General features: G+C 65.0%; 3 protein-coding genes across 4 annotated transcripts; 2 read left to right on the plus strand and 1 right to left on the minus strand.

Annotated features, from left to right (window-relative positions):
• Positions 1–705: 705 nt before the first annotated feature.
• On the plus strand, positions 706–5,115 carry MFAP1 (microfibril associated protein 1). Its single transcript, XM_027745422.2, has 9 exons — positions 706–976; positions 1,062–1,281; positions 1,891–2,020; positions 2,324–2,511; positions 2,949–3,057; positions 3,128–3,288; positions 3,538–3,697; positions 4,177–4,266; positions 4,393–5,115. The coding sequence occupies exons 1-9, from the start codon at positions 898–900 to the stop codon at positions 4,573–4,575; spliced, it is 1,320 nt and encodes a 439-aa protein (XP_027601223.1). The 5' UTR covers positions 706–897; the 3' UTR covers positions 4,576–5,115.
• A 339-nt stretch (positions 5,116–5,454) lies between these two features.
• Positions 5,455–6,517, minus strand: HYPK (huntingtin interacting protein K). Its single transcript, XM_027745425.2, has 4 exons — positions 6,280–6,517; positions 6,034–6,089; positions 5,794–5,845; positions 5,455–5,600 (listed from the first exon to the last, which is right to left on the minus strand). The coding sequence occupies exons 1-4, from the start codon at positions 6,463–6,465 to the stop codon at positions 5,505–5,507; spliced, it is 390 nt and encodes a 129-aa protein (XP_027601226.1). The 5' UTR covers positions 6,466–6,517; the 3' UTR covers positions 5,455–5,504.
• A 667-nt stretch (positions 6,518–7,184) lies between these two features.
• SERINC4 (serine incorporator 4) lies at positions 7,185–11,481 on the plus strand. Of its 2 annotated transcripts, XM_027745417.2 has the most exons (12): positions 7,185–7,686; positions 7,804–7,935; positions 8,338–8,516; positions 8,603–8,682; positions 8,777–8,870; positions 8,933–9,144; positions 9,417–9,512; positions 9,584–9,710; positions 10,023–10,095; positions 10,312–10,363; positions 10,469–10,625; positions 10,940–11,481. In XM_027745417.2, exons 1-12 carry the CDS (start codon positions 7,636–7,638, stop codon positions 11,154–11,156), a joined length of 1,470 nt encoding a protein of 489 aa, XP_027601218.2. In that variant the 5' UTR covers positions 7,185–7,635; the 3' UTR covers positions 11,157–11,481. The 2 variants fall into 2 exon arrangements, with proteins under 2 accessions (XP_027601218.2, XP_027601217.2); XM_027745416.2 differs by having other exon boundaries at positions 10,312–10,625.
• Positions 11,482–14,923: the final 3,442 nt, after the last annotated feature.

A 14,923-nucleotide genomic window follows, 5' to 3' on the forward strand; every position in this document is an offset into this window, starting at 1 on the left:
CTGCACCGGCAGCAGCCCTATCCCAAGCGCTGGCGTCCCCGGGGGCTGCGGGGGGACACACGGCTGGCCCGGGGCCACTGGTCCTTGCTGCCCAGGAGGTGGGGACCCAGGCGGCAGCGCTGGGACTCGGCGGGGCTGTCTGGCAGCGGGCAGAGCAGTAGGGCTGGGGCCAGGGTTGGCTCTGGCTGTCGGGGCCAGAGCGGGAGGGACTGGGCAGCTTCAACAGTAGCCACGACCACCCTGCCCCAGCCCTGCCCCGAGCAGCCGCCTTGGCGGCGGGCACAGCACAGACCCACGGGCCCCGCTGTGCACTGAGCGAGCAGCAGTTTTTCCAGGCTGTGCCGGGGGAATTCAGTAAAGGAATGCGCCAGCTGCAGGACGTGGCCCACAGCCCAGCAAGTTACGGAGCCCCCGAACCCTCGGTGTTCCAGCAGCGGCCGTTCAGACCCAGCCCCGCACGGAACGCGCCCTCCCCGAGCGGGGGGAGGCAACCGCGCCGGCCGGGACTGCAGCCGGAGCCCCGCGGCGCTCAGACACGGCCGGAGGCGCCAGAGCCCCGTCCCGGGGATACCCCGCGTTGCCCCGCCGTGCGGTGGCCCCTCGGCCGGCGCCTCGCCCTGACGCCCCGGTGGATGGCAGAAAATCTGCAGCGTGCGGGAGGGAACCTCCCCCGGCCGAAGGCGGGACCCAGAGCGGCCAGGGGCTCCCCCCGCCACCCCGCCCCAGGGCCAGCGGCTCGGCCCGGCCCGACCCGGCAGTGACGCCACACTGAGCGTCACTTCCGGCTCCCGGCGCGGCCCCGACTCCGGTTCCGGCGAAAGCGGCCGCGGTTCCGGTTCCGGCGTTGTCAGCGCCGCAGCTCGGACCCCGCTCGGCCGGGCCCCTGCCGCCGCCACCATGGCGGTCCCCAGCGCTCTCATGAAGCAGCCGCCGATCCAGTCCACGGCGGGCGCCGTGCCCGTCCGCAACGAGAAGGGTGAGCGGGGGCCCGGGGGGCGCGGGGGGGGCAGTGCCGGGGGGGCGCGGGGCCGGGACCCTCGGTGACGGCCCGGCGCTCGCAGGTGAGCTGTCCATGGAGAAGGTAAAGGTGAAGCGGTACGTGTCGGGCAAGCGGCCCGACTATGCGCCCATGGAGTCGTCGGAGGAGGAAGACGAGGAGTTCCAGTTCATCAAGAAGGCGAAGGAGCAGGAGGTGGAGCCCGAGGAGCAGGAGGAGGAACTGGCCAACGACCCTCGGCTCCGGCGCCTCCAGAACCGCATCGCAGAGGACGTGGAGGAGCGGTGAGTGACGGGTGAGGCGGGAGCTGAGCTCCCTTTGCCTGGCAGGGGCTGGGGAGCCTGCACTTTTCTGCGGCACTGCAGGGAAGAACTGCACCGGGCAGGAGCTGGGAGCATTGCCCGGGCAGTGCAGGAGAGTCCGTGACTCTTCTCACATCCATGTTGCACTCTCCCTGGGGCTCCTTTCCAACCAGGAGCCAGCCAGGCAAAGCCCCACATCCAGGCGCACTTGAGGGGGTGGTGGCAAAAGCAGGCTCCAAAATAGATATTGGTACAGTGTGCTGAGGCTCGAGGCAGTGGGGAGGGATAGTGTCATGTGAAGTGTGCTCTGGGGAGGGAGCACCAGGTGCTGCTTGCCTCCTGTGGAGCTGCTGCTGGTTTTGTTTCCAGTAACAGGGAGGCTTCCAATTGAGAACTCCATTCCTACTCGAAGCATGGACAGTGAGGAGCTGCCTGTGCCCAGCCACTGCAGCCTCCTGGGAGAGCACGTCTCAGTTCTGTCCACACCTGGCAGTGCCAGTGCTTACCTTGCCAGGAGCGATTCCTGAACAGCCACCTTCCCGTAGCCTCTTGACATTACGAGTGCCATGGGTTAATTGGGGCCTGTTGCAGGCTTGCGAGACACCGCAAAATTGTGGAACCTGAAGTGGTTGGAGAAAGTGATTCGGAGGTGGAGGGGGAAGCATGGCGGCTGGAGCGGGAGGACACCAGTGAAGAGGAGGAGGAGGAGATCGATGATGAGGTGCGCTTGCAGAGCTGGAGAATGGGCCTAGGGAAACTGGAATGGCACAGGCTGAAACTGCCCTTTGCACAGATATGTGGGTTTTCTGATGGAGCTGGACAAGTGTTACACTTGGCCATGACTTACCTGGTGGGTGACCATCCTCTTGCATGGGACTGGACACTCAGAGAGGCCACCCTGCATCCGGAGGGGTGGGTGTATCTTCTCAAAGCCAACACTCCAAACATCATGCGTGTTTTACAGAGGAGAGAGGGAAGCGGTAGCGGGGCTGGTCTCTGACTGCTCTGTGCTGTTCCCCATTAGGAGATCGAGCGTCGACGTGGGATGATGCGTCAGCGAGCGCAGGAGAGGAAAACGGAGGAGATGGAAGTGATGGAGTTGGAAGATGAGGGTCGGTCTGGAGAAGAATCTGAGTCAGAGTCCGAGTATGAGGAGTACACGGACAGCGAGGATGAAATGGAGCCACGTCTCAAACCTGTCTTCATCCGCAAGTAGGTGACACGGTTGCATGGGCCGGCCCTGGCAGGGACTCAGGAGTGACAAGCTCGGGGCTGAGCAGACCCCGCTGCCGCGGTCCCTTCCTTGCCATGGGGCAGCCGTTTGCCTCCCCCAGATGGGATGGTCACAGCCTGGCAGGGCATAGCTGAGGAGCGAGAGGCGGTCCCTGTACCCACAACCCCTCATTGGCTGTGTTGTGTCACTGCGGGATCACGCTGTGGAGTCTGAGCGGAGCCCTTGGGTGAGGGCTGTACAGTGGCAAAGGGAGGTGGTAGCCTCGAGAAAGGGGAGAGGCCCAGGGCTCGGCCTGTGCTTGCAGAGGGCAAAGGCTGAAAGCGGCCGCGGTGCGGGAGGGGATGGAGTCAGCAGGGGGCCAGGCAGCTGCGCTGGGTTGCGGTAGGGCTGAAGGCTGTTGTGGTCCTGCTCTCAGGAAGGACCGGATCACAGTTCAGGAGCGAGAAGCGGAAGCCCTGAAGCAGAAAGAGCTGGAGCAGGAAGCAAAGAGGATGGCAGAGGAGAGGCGCAAGTACACACTCAAGGTGCGGAGGGTTGGGCTGGGGGCTGCGGGGGGCAATCACTGCAGCAAGTTTAGCTTGGACCTCGCTGCAGATCGTAGAAGAGGAAGCAAAGAAGGAGCTGGAAGAGAACAAACGCTCGCTGGCAGCACTGGATGCGCTTGATACAGATGATGAGAATGATGAGGAAGAGTATGAGGCCTGGAAGGTCCGTGAGCTGAAGCGCATCAAACGGGACCGTGAGGAACGAGAAGCGTAAGTATTGTCTGTGTAGACACAAGGCTTGGAACCCACAGGCTCCTCTAAAGAAAAAGCACCTTTTCCCTGCCCTTTGGCAGCAGGGTCCCAGCTGGACCGAGTGCCCAGAGCCCTTCCTGCTTGCCCTCAGGGCACCTTTGCTCCCTGACAGTAAATGTGTAACCCCTTGGGTGGTAGCTGGCGACAGCTGCTGTCCTGGGAGCTGCCCTGGGGACACGGGATCTCAGCGGCTTCTCTCTCACCCAGCATGGAGAAGGAAAAGGCGGAGATCGAGCGCATGCGGAACCTGACGGAGGAGGAGCGCCGAGCTGAGCTCCGGGCCAACGGCAAAGTCATCACCAACAAGGCAGTGAAGGGCAAATACAAGTTCCTGCAGAAGTACTACCACCGCGGCGCCTTCTTCATGGTGAGTATGCCAAGGGCTGGGCATGGCCACAGGGGCTGTGCCAGACCCCAGGGCCACCTTTTTGCTCTGGGGACCCTCCCCTATCCTGCAGTGCTCTGGGGCTGAGGTTGCCCTGGGACAAGAGCCAGCCCTCAGAGGCATCACGGGGCTGAAGCTGACTCAGCATGACCTCACCGGACCCCGTCAGGTTGAGGGTTCCCAGCTGAGATGAAGTCAAAGCTGCAGAGCTGTCCCTGTGCTGCTGTCTGGGCCACAGACCCAGCCAGAACCAAGCTAGCTCCATGTGGGCTATGACCTGCGCGTTGGAGAAGTGGCCTGGGGGACAACGCTCACATCCCCCCCTCCAGCAGTAGTTAATAGGGCTGCAAGTACTATGGCAGCCCTGGCAGAGCAGCGATACAAGCTCTGGGCAGCTCCCCCACTTCTGCTGGTGCTGGCCGGAACCTTTGAGGCTGAGCAGACATGTCCTTTTTCTGCAGGATGAGGACGAGGAGGTGTACAAGAGGGACTTCAGTGCCCCGACCCTCGAGGATCACTTCAACAAGACCATCCTGCCCAAAGTCATGCAGGTGGGTGCATTGGCAGAGGGTGCCCAGCCCACGTGCCAGACCAAAGGGTGGGGGTTCTGGGCAGGGGGGAGCAGCGGGTCCTGCAGCCACCCTGAGCAGCTGCTCACGAGCTCTTCTGCTCCCCAGGTCAAGAACTTTGGGCGCTCAGGGCGGACCAAGTACACGCACTTGGTGGACCAGGACACCACCTCCTTTGACTCTGCCTGGGGCCAGGAGAGTGCACAGAACACCAAGTTCTTTAAGCAGAAGGCAGCAGGTGTGCGGGACGTCTTTGAGAGACCCTCAGCCAAGAAGCGAAAAACCACCTAAGGGCACGGGCAGGAGGGTCTGGCGTGGCTGATGCTGGCAGGAGGGCACTGCCCTGCCAGCTGTCGGAGCCTGGGCAGGGACAGAAGGGACTCGTGCCGGGACTCCTGTGGTGACAAGCTCTTCCTCTGCCCGTGCTGTGCCTGCCCTGATGTGGTGTCCCGCTCCCGGTGCTGCACAGACCAGGTGGGCTCCTTGCCTGTGCGCTGTAGAGGACAATGGTCTGTGATGCTGGCCAGGCCAGGCCTGTGGACAGACAATGTCCCACCAGCTGCCAGTCTGTAGCCTCAGCAGCGCCCAGCAGGCCGTGCAGGCGTGCAGCAGTACCCCTAGATCCAACACACCAACTTCTGGAGAAATTAGAGGACTTTTGTACCCATCTGTTCCACAACACCTCCCCTTTTCTTGTACTGTCCCTGGTGTCAGTCTGGGCCCTGTTTTGGGGTGGGCAGCGGTGATCCTGTCTCCTTACCCTGTTCCTGCAAGGTTTGGCTTTTCTACCTGTGTGGGGTGGGGGGGTTTGATTAAAGATGATTTTTCTTACATGCTCTGGCCCTGTTGTTCTTACAGACATGGCCACGTGGTTCTGCGCCTTCCTGCGAGCTAGGGTGGGCACCAGCCTGGGCAGGGCATGCACGGGTGGCTGTCACTGCTGCCTCAGGCCTGGGCCTGGGCCTGTGAAGCCCCAGGGGGGTGAGGTTAAAAGAGGGGAGTGCAGCAAGTGTTGGTGCTCAGCCAGGTCACCTTGTCCTGCTCCAGTCACGGGTGTGCCAAGCCAGTACTGCCAAAGTGATGCCACACACATCTTCCCGCAGGCTGGGCCCTGCCTGTGGGACCTGCTGGGCAGGTCCTGGCACTGCGCAGACCACAGAGACAGCCCAGTCCCACCAGTGCCTTTATTGGTGCAGTGAGAGCCATGCCCGTGGCCCGGCTCAGTTGGTGAGGGTGATCAGGGCCTCCACCACGTTGCCCATGTGCTCGCGCAGACTGCGCTCCGCTGCGGCCCGGGAGATCTCCATCTCCGTCATCTGCGGGGAAACCACAGCCCGGTACAGCAGCTGCAGGGCCCCACGGGCTGGGCAGGGGACGGTGGACGGCAGCTGCCCGGGAGGACACCTGCCCGGCCTCAGGGCACGCGTGCACCAGCCCCCTCCGTGGGTGCAGTTTCACCCCCAGGTTTGGGACACGACAGGGCTCACCCGGCGCCCCGCCTCTACTCACAATCAGCTCCAGGTCCTCCTTCTTGATGGTCACTTTTGCCAGTTCTTTCTCCCTGCGACAAGAGACGAACAAAGCTCCGATGATCGACAGCCCTCCCCGGTCACTGCCCCGGCGCAGCAGTGCGGGGTGTGCGCTGAGAGGGGGCCGGGCCCGGGCCGGGCCGGTCAGACCGGGTGGGCACTGCGGGCCGGTGTCCGGGTGGGCACTGCCCCCAAGCCCCGAGCGAGCGCGGGCTGTTACCTCTCCTGCTTTGCTTTCTGCTCCCGGGATCTCCGGTCTCCGATCACCGACATGGCCTGCCAGAACGAGCGCAGTCACCGCGCTGCGCGGCACCGGGCGGGTCAGCGCCGCGCCGGCGGCACGGGCACGGGGACCGGCACCGGGACGGACGTGCAGGCTCGGTGCTCAGGGCCCGGCTCGGCCCCACTGCAGGCGGTGCCCAGCCCCCCACCCCGGCCCGGTCCCGGCCCCGTCCCGCCGCCGCACCGTCTCCAGGTTGGAGCTCTGGATTTCCTTCTCCTCCGCGTAGTCCGTGACGCGCTCCAAGTCCGCCGCGCCGCTGTCGTGCTTCCGCGGCTTCTCGGCCGCACGCCCGCCCGCTCCATCGCTGCCGCCGCCGGAGCCATTCGGCTCCGTCTCCAGTTCCAGCTCCACGTCTCCCTCCGCCGCCATCCCGCCGCCGCCGGGAGCCGCTTCCGGTCACGTGCGCCGCCGACGGAGCTAACGGGAGGCGCGCGCTTAAAGGCGATGAGGGGGGGCCGGGACCGCCTTCGGCCCTGGCCCCGCCCCTCCGCCCGGCCTGACCCCGCCCCCGGGGCCGCCGAGCGCCCGTGGCTCGGTCCGTCCCGGTGTTCCCCGGGCGGTTCGGTCCGTCCCGGTGTTCCCCGGGCGGTTCGGTCCGTCCCGGTGTTCCCCGGGCGGTTCGGTCCCTCCCGGTGTTCCCCGGGCGGTTCGGTCCCTCCCGGTGCTCCGAGCGCTCCGGGGCCGGCGGCCCCGGCGCTGCCGAGACGCGGAGCTGGGCCGGGCGGGCGCAGCCCCACCGCCGCCCTCTGGTGCCCGCCGGCGCTAAGCCGGGATTACTGGGTCAGCGATCCCGATTTGGCTCCCGCTGCCACACGGATGATCGGACGGGCCCGGCCGCAGCGAGGCCCTGGCCGGGTTTCGGGCGCTGCCAGAGGCGGGAGGCGGCCGGGCCGTGGCCTTGCGCCCCCGAGCTCGGGGTGCGCTGGGTCAGCGGAGGCCGCACCGGCAGCGCGGCCCCGGCTGCCGCGGATACGGCGGGTCCGCCCCCGCCGCTCCCCGGGTGGACACCGCGTCCCTCGGGCCGGGCTGCGTGCGCAAAGCCGGAACGGCTGCGGAGCAGCCGAAGGAAGGTGACGACGGCCCCTGCACGCCGTGGCTCGTCCCCAATCTCCTGCCGACACTGGGGGTTCCCGCTCACCGCTGGATGTGCCTTATGCCATTCCCCTACCCTCGTGGTATCCGTGTCCCTTGGGTGCCTCTGTGCCTGGGGGTGCTCCAGACCCCCAGTACCCCCACACTCCCCAGCTCCTCCGCACAGACCCGGGGCATTGCTCTGGGATCGGGGTTACATCATCGGCAGACCCCACGTGCCCCCCAAGCCCGCCCATGCCCAGGCCGGCTTCCACGGCCTCGTCCTGCCCAGTGAGGGGCCGGGGTGCAGGCAGGGCTGCCCATGGCCGGGGATCACTGGACACTGCCCACGGAGCGTCCCAGAGGCGGCTGCCGGGAGGGAGCAGCGAGCAGATGGCAGGGCGGGCCGAGCCGACAATCCTCTAATCCCATCAGCGCCGCGGGGGCTGAGCAGAGCCGAGCCGGGCCATGGCGGGCACACGGGCACACGGCTACCTCCTGCACCCGCTGCTCTCCCAGGTGGGACTCGGGGCCTGGCGGGGCTGGGAGCGGGGCCGGGAAGGGAGGAGATGCCGGGCCAGGCTGGGGGGCAGTGCTGGCCCTGCGGGATCCTCGCTGACCGTGCTCCCCCCCCAGCTGTGCTGCGGTTGTCATGGGCTCCGCATGTCCACGAACACGCGGATCCTCTACACGCTCCTGCATGTCCTGGCCTCTGCCGTGTGCTGCCTCATGCTGTCCCGCACTGTGGCCCAAGCCATCACAGAGAAGGTGACAGCAGGAGCTGGGACATCCAGGGTGCTGGGAGTGCTGGGGGTCCCCTGGGGTGATGAGGGTCTCAAGGATACCATGAGTGCTGGGGATACGGGGGTGCCAGACACCCTGGGGCACCCAGGGGCATCCAGGAGAGCACTGGGGGTGCCAGAATTGCCAGGGAGTCAGGAGTACTGGGTTGCTGGGGATAGTAACAGGGCTGCTGGGAGTGACAAGGGTGCTGGAGGTGTCAAGGGGGAAGGGGTGCAAGGAGTACCAAAGATGCAGGGTGTTGGGGGTCCCAGGGTTACTGGGAATGCTGGGGATATCAGAAGTCTGGGTGCACTGGATGCCATGGGTCCTGGAGGGTGCTGGGTGGAAGCACCAGCAGCCTTGTCCTGTCACCCACCATGCCTGCAGGTGCCCTTCTCCGTGGTGCTGTGCCAACACCTGCCTGGGGGCACAGACTGTGAGCGGCTGGTGGGCTCCTTGGCTGTGTACCGGGTCTGCTTCGGCACCTCCTGCTTCCACCTGGCACAGGCTGCCCTGCTGCTCAACGTGCGCTCGAGCTCTGACTGCCGCGCGCAGCTCCACAATGGGTACGGGCAGGCCATGGGGCTGGAACAGGGTGTCCCAGGATGGGGCTGCCAGGGGCTCTGTCCCACTGATGTTCACTGCCCTGCAGGTTCTGGCTCCTGAAGCTGCTGGCACTGGTGGGCCTCTGGGCCGCAAGCTTCTTCATCCCGGAGGACAACTTCATCCAAGGTATGTCCCCCACCCCACCCAAGCTGGCAGCCTGGGCATCCCTCACAGCCCCCACCTGCCCTTAGCTATCCCCACCTCTGCCCTCTCCCCCCAGCCTGGCACTACACGGGTGTCTGTGGGGGCTTCGCCTTCATCCTCATCCAGCTGGTGCTGATCACGGCCTTTGCACACACCTGGAACAAGAACTGGTGAGTGCCGGGGTGCCGGGTGGGCACCCACCTGCTGCCACCGCTCACACGCTCTCCCACAGGCTGACGGGCGCCGCGCAGGATAAGCGCTGGTACCTGGCTGTGCTGCTGGCCACGGCCGCCTTCTACACCCTCGCCTCTGCCGCCTTCTCCTTCCTCTACAAGTTCTACACCCACCCGGCCGCCTGCCACCTCAACAAAGCGCTGCTCACCATCAATGGCAGCCTCTGTGGCATCATGTCCTTCATCTCCATCACGCCCTGTGTGCGACTCAGTGGGTATCGCACGGCACAGTGAGGGTTGCCATGCTGGATGACCAGCTACGTCCTGGGTTAGGGGTGGCTCTGCCCCCCAGCTCAGGGCCAGCACTTGACCACTGGAGGAGAACCCATCTCCCCAGGGCTCCTGACAGCCCCTCCTGTACCTTGGTGCAGGGCACTGGGCAGGGGGGTGGCATAGGGGGCTACCCGGGGCCCAAGCAGAGCTCACCCACCAGCTTATGGCACACCAGGGATTCCAGTGACACCTCTGTCCCCACCCTTGCAGAGCAGCCGCGGTCAGGGCTGTTGCAGTCCTCAATCATCAGCTGCTACGTGATGTACCTCACCTTCTCCGCGCTGTCCAGCCGTCCCCCAGAGAGAGGTGGGTGCCCCCACCCACCACCAGCAGCCCCCACCATGGTGCACTCCTGTCTCACCTCTGCGTCCCCGCAGTGCTCTACAAGGGCCAGAACCTCACTGTCTGCTTCCCGGGGGTCCGGCAGGACGAGCTGCAGACAGAGGACACCACCGTCGCCGTGCTGGGCGCTGCCATCATGTATGCCTGCGTGCTCTTTGCGTGGTACGTATGCCCAAGGCACAGGGTGGGCAGGGCCCCTGCAGCACTGGCCCACCAGGCACCAGCTCTGCTGGGCACAGCCAGCCCAACTGGCACCACACAAGGACCCCTATGGCCAGCAGAGCTGGGAATGTCCCAAGGGGTGGCAGGACCAGAGCAGATGGGGCATTGGTGGGTGGGCAGGGGCAGCACAGGGACCCTAGGTACAGCACAGCAGGGCTCCTGCAGCTGTGGGGGATCCATGGGATGGGCTGAGGGCCTGGCACAAGGCAGTGGCTGCCTGTGTTATGATTTCTGTCTCTCTCCTGGGCACAGCAATGAAGCCTCCTACCTTGCCGAGGTTTTCGGGCCCCTCTGGATGGTCAAAGTCTACAGCTTTGAGTTTGAAGTGAGTACGAATGCAGCTGTGCCTCGTGTCCTCTTGCCACAGGCACCCCAGACCCACCACCCCAAGCCTTTGTCACAGTCCCAGCATGGGGCAGGTCTGTCCAGCCAAGCACAGGGGGCTGCCCAGAGCACACCCACCTGCCCCAGTGCCAAGGAGGGCTCAGCCCAGCCACCGTGGCCACGGGGCTGGGCAGCCACCACTCTGCTGTCCCTGCAGAAACCCTCCTGTTGCTTCTGCTGCCCCGAGAAGATGGAGGAGGAACTGAGAGGTGGGTGCAGAGTGGGTGCAGGAAATCAGGCAGAGCCTGTGTCCCAGCCTGAGGGTGCCAGTGAGGGGGGCATGCAGGAGCTGCCGTGCCCCTGCGCTCTCCCAGGAACCGAGCAGACGTGTGAGCAAGTGGAGGAGAGTGCTAGGGGACAGTTCCTTGTCCAGGATGAGCAAGACCGGGTGGTCTACAGCTACTCAGCCTTCCACTTCGTCTTCTTCCTTGCCTCGCTCTACGTCATGATGACCCTCACCAACTGGTTCAGGTAGGGACCCACACTGCTGCCCAGCCTTCCCTGCTCTTGCTCCAGCCCTCTGTGCCAGGCCACGATGCTGTCACCAAGCTGGTGCCTGCTGGGGACGTGCAGGGCTCTGTGCCCACAGACCTGCACTGCTCCGGCCAATGACCAACAGCAGCCATGCAGTGCAATGAGGTCTGCAGGGCTGGAGGGTCCATGGCAGGTGGGACATGCCCAGGATACGTGGCTGCTGGGACACAGGGTGACCTGGTGTCTGCAGCTGGCACAGGAACCCTGTGTCAGCATCCCTCAAGCACCCAACACCTGCCCTCTCCCACCAGCTATGAAAACGCGGTGCTGGAGACCACCTTCACGCACGGCAGCTGGTCAACCTTCTGGGTGAAGGTGTCCTCATGCTGGGCCTGTGTCCTGCTCTACCTCTGGCTGCTGCTGAGCCCCTTCTGCCTCCACAGCTCCCCACAGCACCGGCGCAGCAGCACGGGGCCGCGCGTTGTGCGGCGACGACGTGCCCCGCAGCGCATCAATGTCTCCACATAGTCCCTGCCAGGACGAACTGTACCTGGGGCTGGTCCCTGCTGCACCCTGTGCCCTGGCACTGCCTAGTCCTCCTGATCTCCCCTGACCCCCCATCCCAGGAGACGTTGGCATCTCAGAGCCTGAGGGGAACCTGGAAGGTAAATGCTTCCAGGGATACTAGCCCTGTGCTGAGCCAGGACCACCCAAGGGGCTGGAGCAAGCCAGAGGCAGGTGTTCAGCCTGGATGCCCTGGCACCCGCAGGGTGCACTCAAGGAGCAGGGCTCTGCCTGGCCACCCCTGCCATGATGTGCTCACTGTAAATACCTCCTTCAATACATTTTTATACAAAACTCTGAGCTGAGCCTGTGCCATCACCCCACGCAGGCTGCAGCCAGAGGGGGGAAAAGTGGGGTGCCTGCAGCACCCCAGCACTGGCCACACAGCAGCCATAGCTGAGGGCACCTTCAGGTGGCCATGCTGGAGAGGGGAGACAAGCAGGAGGTGCTGAGCACGGGCACTGCCCTGGGACTGCAGGAGGGTATTCAGCCTATGGCCACTGCTCCCAAGGAGGGCACAGTGTCAGCAGGCCACAGGATTGCAGCAGCCCTGGGCCCCCACCTACAGAGCATGTGGATGCTCTTGGGGTCCAACTGATCCCAGTGCAGCAATACAGCCTTTGTGGGGTCCCTCATGGAACAGTGGAGGCTGCAGTGCCCCAGGGCTGCCCCTCACACCTCTCCTTTCCCAGGAGATGCAGGAACCCACATGGGGCTCAGGGATGGGCAGCTGTGGCACCAGCTTGGGGACATCAGCCAGGTAGGGCTGGGGAGGGGGGTCCCTGCAGCCTCTGGCACCCAAGGACTTCCCAGTGTCCTGGACTGTGCAGCAGTGGAGACCCATCTCTCCCTGCCCAGGAGAACACCGGGCTGCGTGCGGCATCTCCTGGCTGTTGCAGAGCTGGAGCAGCTGAGGGGGGGTTTTGGGCGGACCCAGCAGCACAAGAGGTGGCACCACGGAGAGGGAATGGCAGGGCTGTCCCAGCCTGACAGGGCACCCCAATCCAGCAGCACTGCTGCAGGTGCCCACAGAGTCCAGTGCAGGTGGGGGGGCTCTGCCACACCCCTGTACTGCAGGCAGGGCCCAGTGCCCACTGGGAAGTGCTGCCTTGCTTATCCATGCCATGAGCATGGGCCACTGGGCAGCCTGCCTGGAGCCACCAGCACATCCCTCCAGGCCCTTTGCTGCTACACACTGACACCGGGTGTCCTTGGGGCTCCCTAGGTGTCCCAATCCCACACAGGCCCTGTGACAGCTGCAGGCAGGACCTGTGAGGCCCTGCTGGGAGGATGCCAGGTCCCCACTGGGAGCATTGGCCTTTCAGGGAGGGTGGAGGAGAACCGGGCAGTCGCAAGCTACAGCCAGGCAGCAGCAGGGGAGCAGCCACTGAGATAACAGGGAATGTGCCCCTGCCCAGGGGTGCCAGTGCTGTGGGTACAGCCCTCCCTGGGCCAGGTCCAGCTGCTCTCTCATGCCAGGATGGTGAGCAGGAGCCTCTGGGAGAGCAGCAGCAGCCATGGCTCAGCCCAGTGGCATGGGCCTGTGGCAGCAAGCCCTGCAGACCTGGGGCATAGGGGCTGTCATCCATGCAGGAGGGGAGGGAACAAGGGCAGGGGAGCTGTGTGATGTCACCGCCCCTGTGCAGGGCAGGCTGGCTTGGTTCCCCTCACTTGCCCCACCAACACCATGGCTCACAGCACACAGGGATCTGCATGATCCACTGGAAGCCACACAGCCCCCACCCTGGCAGTGCTGAACACCCTCTGCTCTGCAGAGGAACTGCAGCAGGTGAGCAATGGAGCACGGAGGGGCAGCATCGCTGCAGCCCCTCCCTCAGCATTACCCTCTGCACAGAAGGGATGACAGCTCCCCACATCCCTGGCTCTCCAGCGCAGCCTCCCAGGCAGACAGGGTGGGCTGCAGCAGTGCTGGCCTTGGACAGCTGCAGAGCTCAGCCTCCAGCACAGACAGAGCCTCCTCACTCAGCAGTGTGAGCAGCCACAACTCAGTGGATGGGCCTTGCCCCAGCTCCCACCAGAGCATTGAGGCAAGGGACCTGCCCCTGGCCCAGAGAGGGACACAGGTCTGCTCGCCTGCAGCTCCTGGGTTTGGGCCCCCTACTGTACACATATCACCCAGCAGGCCCCCAGCTCATCAAAGTGTGAGGCAGAGGGACCCCAGAGCACTGCCAGATGCTTTGTCGAGAGGAAGCTTCCTGCCTTCACCCCAGAGGTAACCAGCACACCCCATGTGAGGGTGAGGGCCAGGCTGGGGGAGCTGAGCACACTCCTGTGCTATTGCCCAACGCCCTTGTCTCAGCAGGGGTGTGATAGGACGGAGGGATCCATGCTCCTCTGTCCCATATATCAGCTAGTGCTGGCAGGGGATGGGGACACGGGAAAGTCCAGCTTCCTACTGCAACTCTGCATGAACAAGTTCTAAGGAGACATCCCCAGCACCCTTGGTATGAGCCCCCAGCACCACTGACTCCACAGCTGGGGCAGAGGAGCAGGGCCTGATTGTCCCTTCTGGCAGGAGTGGACTTCCAGATCAAGCAGCTGCTGGTGGATGGGGAGCAAACCACACTACAGATCTGGGACACAGCTGGGCAGGAGAGGTGAGAGCGCAGGGCCAGGGGTCCCGGGGCTGCACCAGGGTTCCAGCAGCTGCACCACACCAGGCAGTCACTGCACCAGCAGCAGTGACACCCCTGGCCCCAGGTACCAGAGCATTGTCCCGTCCTACTTCCACAAAGCCCATGGCGTGCTGCTTCTCTACAACATCAGCTCCCCAAGCAGCTTCCGCAGCATCCGCCAGTGGATTGAGGACATCAAGATGGGAAGGGTCCAAGAAGCACCAAGCCCTCAGGAGAGGGGTAGGAGCCTTGGGGCTTCCAGGGGGTTAGGTTGTGCTGTGCCCCAGCCTGTCCTGGGGAGCAGGAATGAGGCAGGAGAGAGCTCAGCTGCTGCCAGGCAAGAGGGGCCTCCAGAAGCAGCAAGAGCACTTCCCTTGACTTTTTCCCTTTTGCTGGTGTCTGGAACAGCACTTGGGTCCCAGGCATTGCATAGGTGTGATAGGAGGTGGCCAGTGTGGCACCCGAAGGACATGGGCCAGGGCTGCAGGTTGCCAGAAAACCCCGAGCCACCCTTCTCTCCTGCAGGTCACCGAGCAGCCACTGCCACTCATGCTGATAGGGAACAAGACAGACCTGCGGCCCGGCTTGGTGGAGGCAGGGAGGGTCTACACAGCCCGTGGGAAGCACCTGGCCATAGTGAGCAGAAGCTTCCTGGGGCCCCTGGGGCAGCCGAGCCCCGACCCCTGCTGCCGCCCCCAGGCCTACGGCTGCCTCTTCTGCAAGACTAGCGCCAAGGACGGCACCAAGGTAGTGGAGGCGGTGCTGCACCTCGCCCGGTGAGGAGCCCCCGGCCGCCGCGGGACCGGGCCCCGTGCTGCCAGGCCGGGCTGACGCTGCTGTTCTGCCCCTGCAGGGAGGTTAAGAGGACGATGAACAACGGCCTCAGCGCTGGGCTGGACCTCGGCTTTGCCCCGCGGGTGGCTCCGCGCTGCTGCCGGGCATAGCGCGGGGAACGCGCGGCTACGGCTCGGCCCACCCCGGCCGTGCCGCAGCGCGGTTCCCCGTCGGTGCGCAGGCCCGGCCGCCATCTCTCCACCACCGCCCTCCGACTGGCCCCGAGCCCCGGCTGCGCCTCGGCCCGCTCCGGCGCCATCC

The sequence above is a fragment of the Pipra filicauda genome, unplaced genomic scaffold (assembly GCF_003945595.2).
Source record: "Pipra filicauda isolate LSUMZ 115617 unplaced genomic scaffold, ASM394559v2 scaffold486_size446389_pilon, whole genome shotgun sequence".
Lineage (NCBI taxonomy): Eukaryota > Metazoa > Chordata > Aves > Passeriformes > Pipridae > Pipra > Pipra filicauda.

What these genes read in the sequence shown, in the direction of transcription:
- MFAP1 (XM_027745422.2), top strand. Translation starts at nt 898, where the DNA reads ATGGCGGTCCCCAGCGCTCTCATGAAGCAGCCGCCGATCCAGTCCACG. An exon ending in GCAGAGGACGTGGAGGAGCG is followed by an intron (nt 1,282 to 1,890) that starts GTGAGTGACGGG and finishes GGCCTGTTGCAG; the next exon opens with GCTTGCGAGACACCGCAAAA. An exon ending in ACCGCGGCGCCTTCTTCATG is followed by an intron (nt 3,698 to 4,176) that starts GTGAGTATGCCA and finishes CTTTTTCTGCAG; the next exon opens with GATGAGGACGAGGAGGTGTA.
- HYPK (XM_027745425.2), bottom strand. Translation starts at nt 6,465, where the DNA reads ATGGCGGCGGAGGGAGACGTGGAGCTGGAACTGGAGACGGAGCCGAAT. An exon ending in AGAGCTCCAACCTGGAGACG is followed by an intron (nt 6,090 to 6,279) that starts GTGCGGCGGCGG and finishes TCGTTCTGGCAG; the next exon opens with GCCATGTCGGTGATCGGAGA. An exon ending in CAGAAAGCAAAGCAGGAGAG is followed by an intron (nt 5,846 to 6,033) that starts GTAACAGCCCGC and finishes CTCTTGTCGCAG; the next exon opens with GGAGAAAGAACTGGCAAAAG.
- SERINC4 (XM_027745416.2), top strand. Translation starts at nt 7,636, where the DNA reads ATGGCGGGCACACGGGCACACGGCTACCTCCTGCACCCGCTGCTCTCC. An exon ending in CGCGCGCAGCTCCACAATGG is followed by an intron (nt 8,517 to 8,602) that starts GTACGGGCAGGC and finishes ACTGCCCTGCAG; the next exon opens with GTTCTGGCTCCTGAAGCTGC. An exon ending in GCCTGCGTGCTCTTTGCGTG is followed by an intron (nt 9,711 to 10,022) that starts GTACGTATGCCC and finishes TCCTGGGCACAG; the next exon opens with CAATGAAGCCTCCTACCTTG.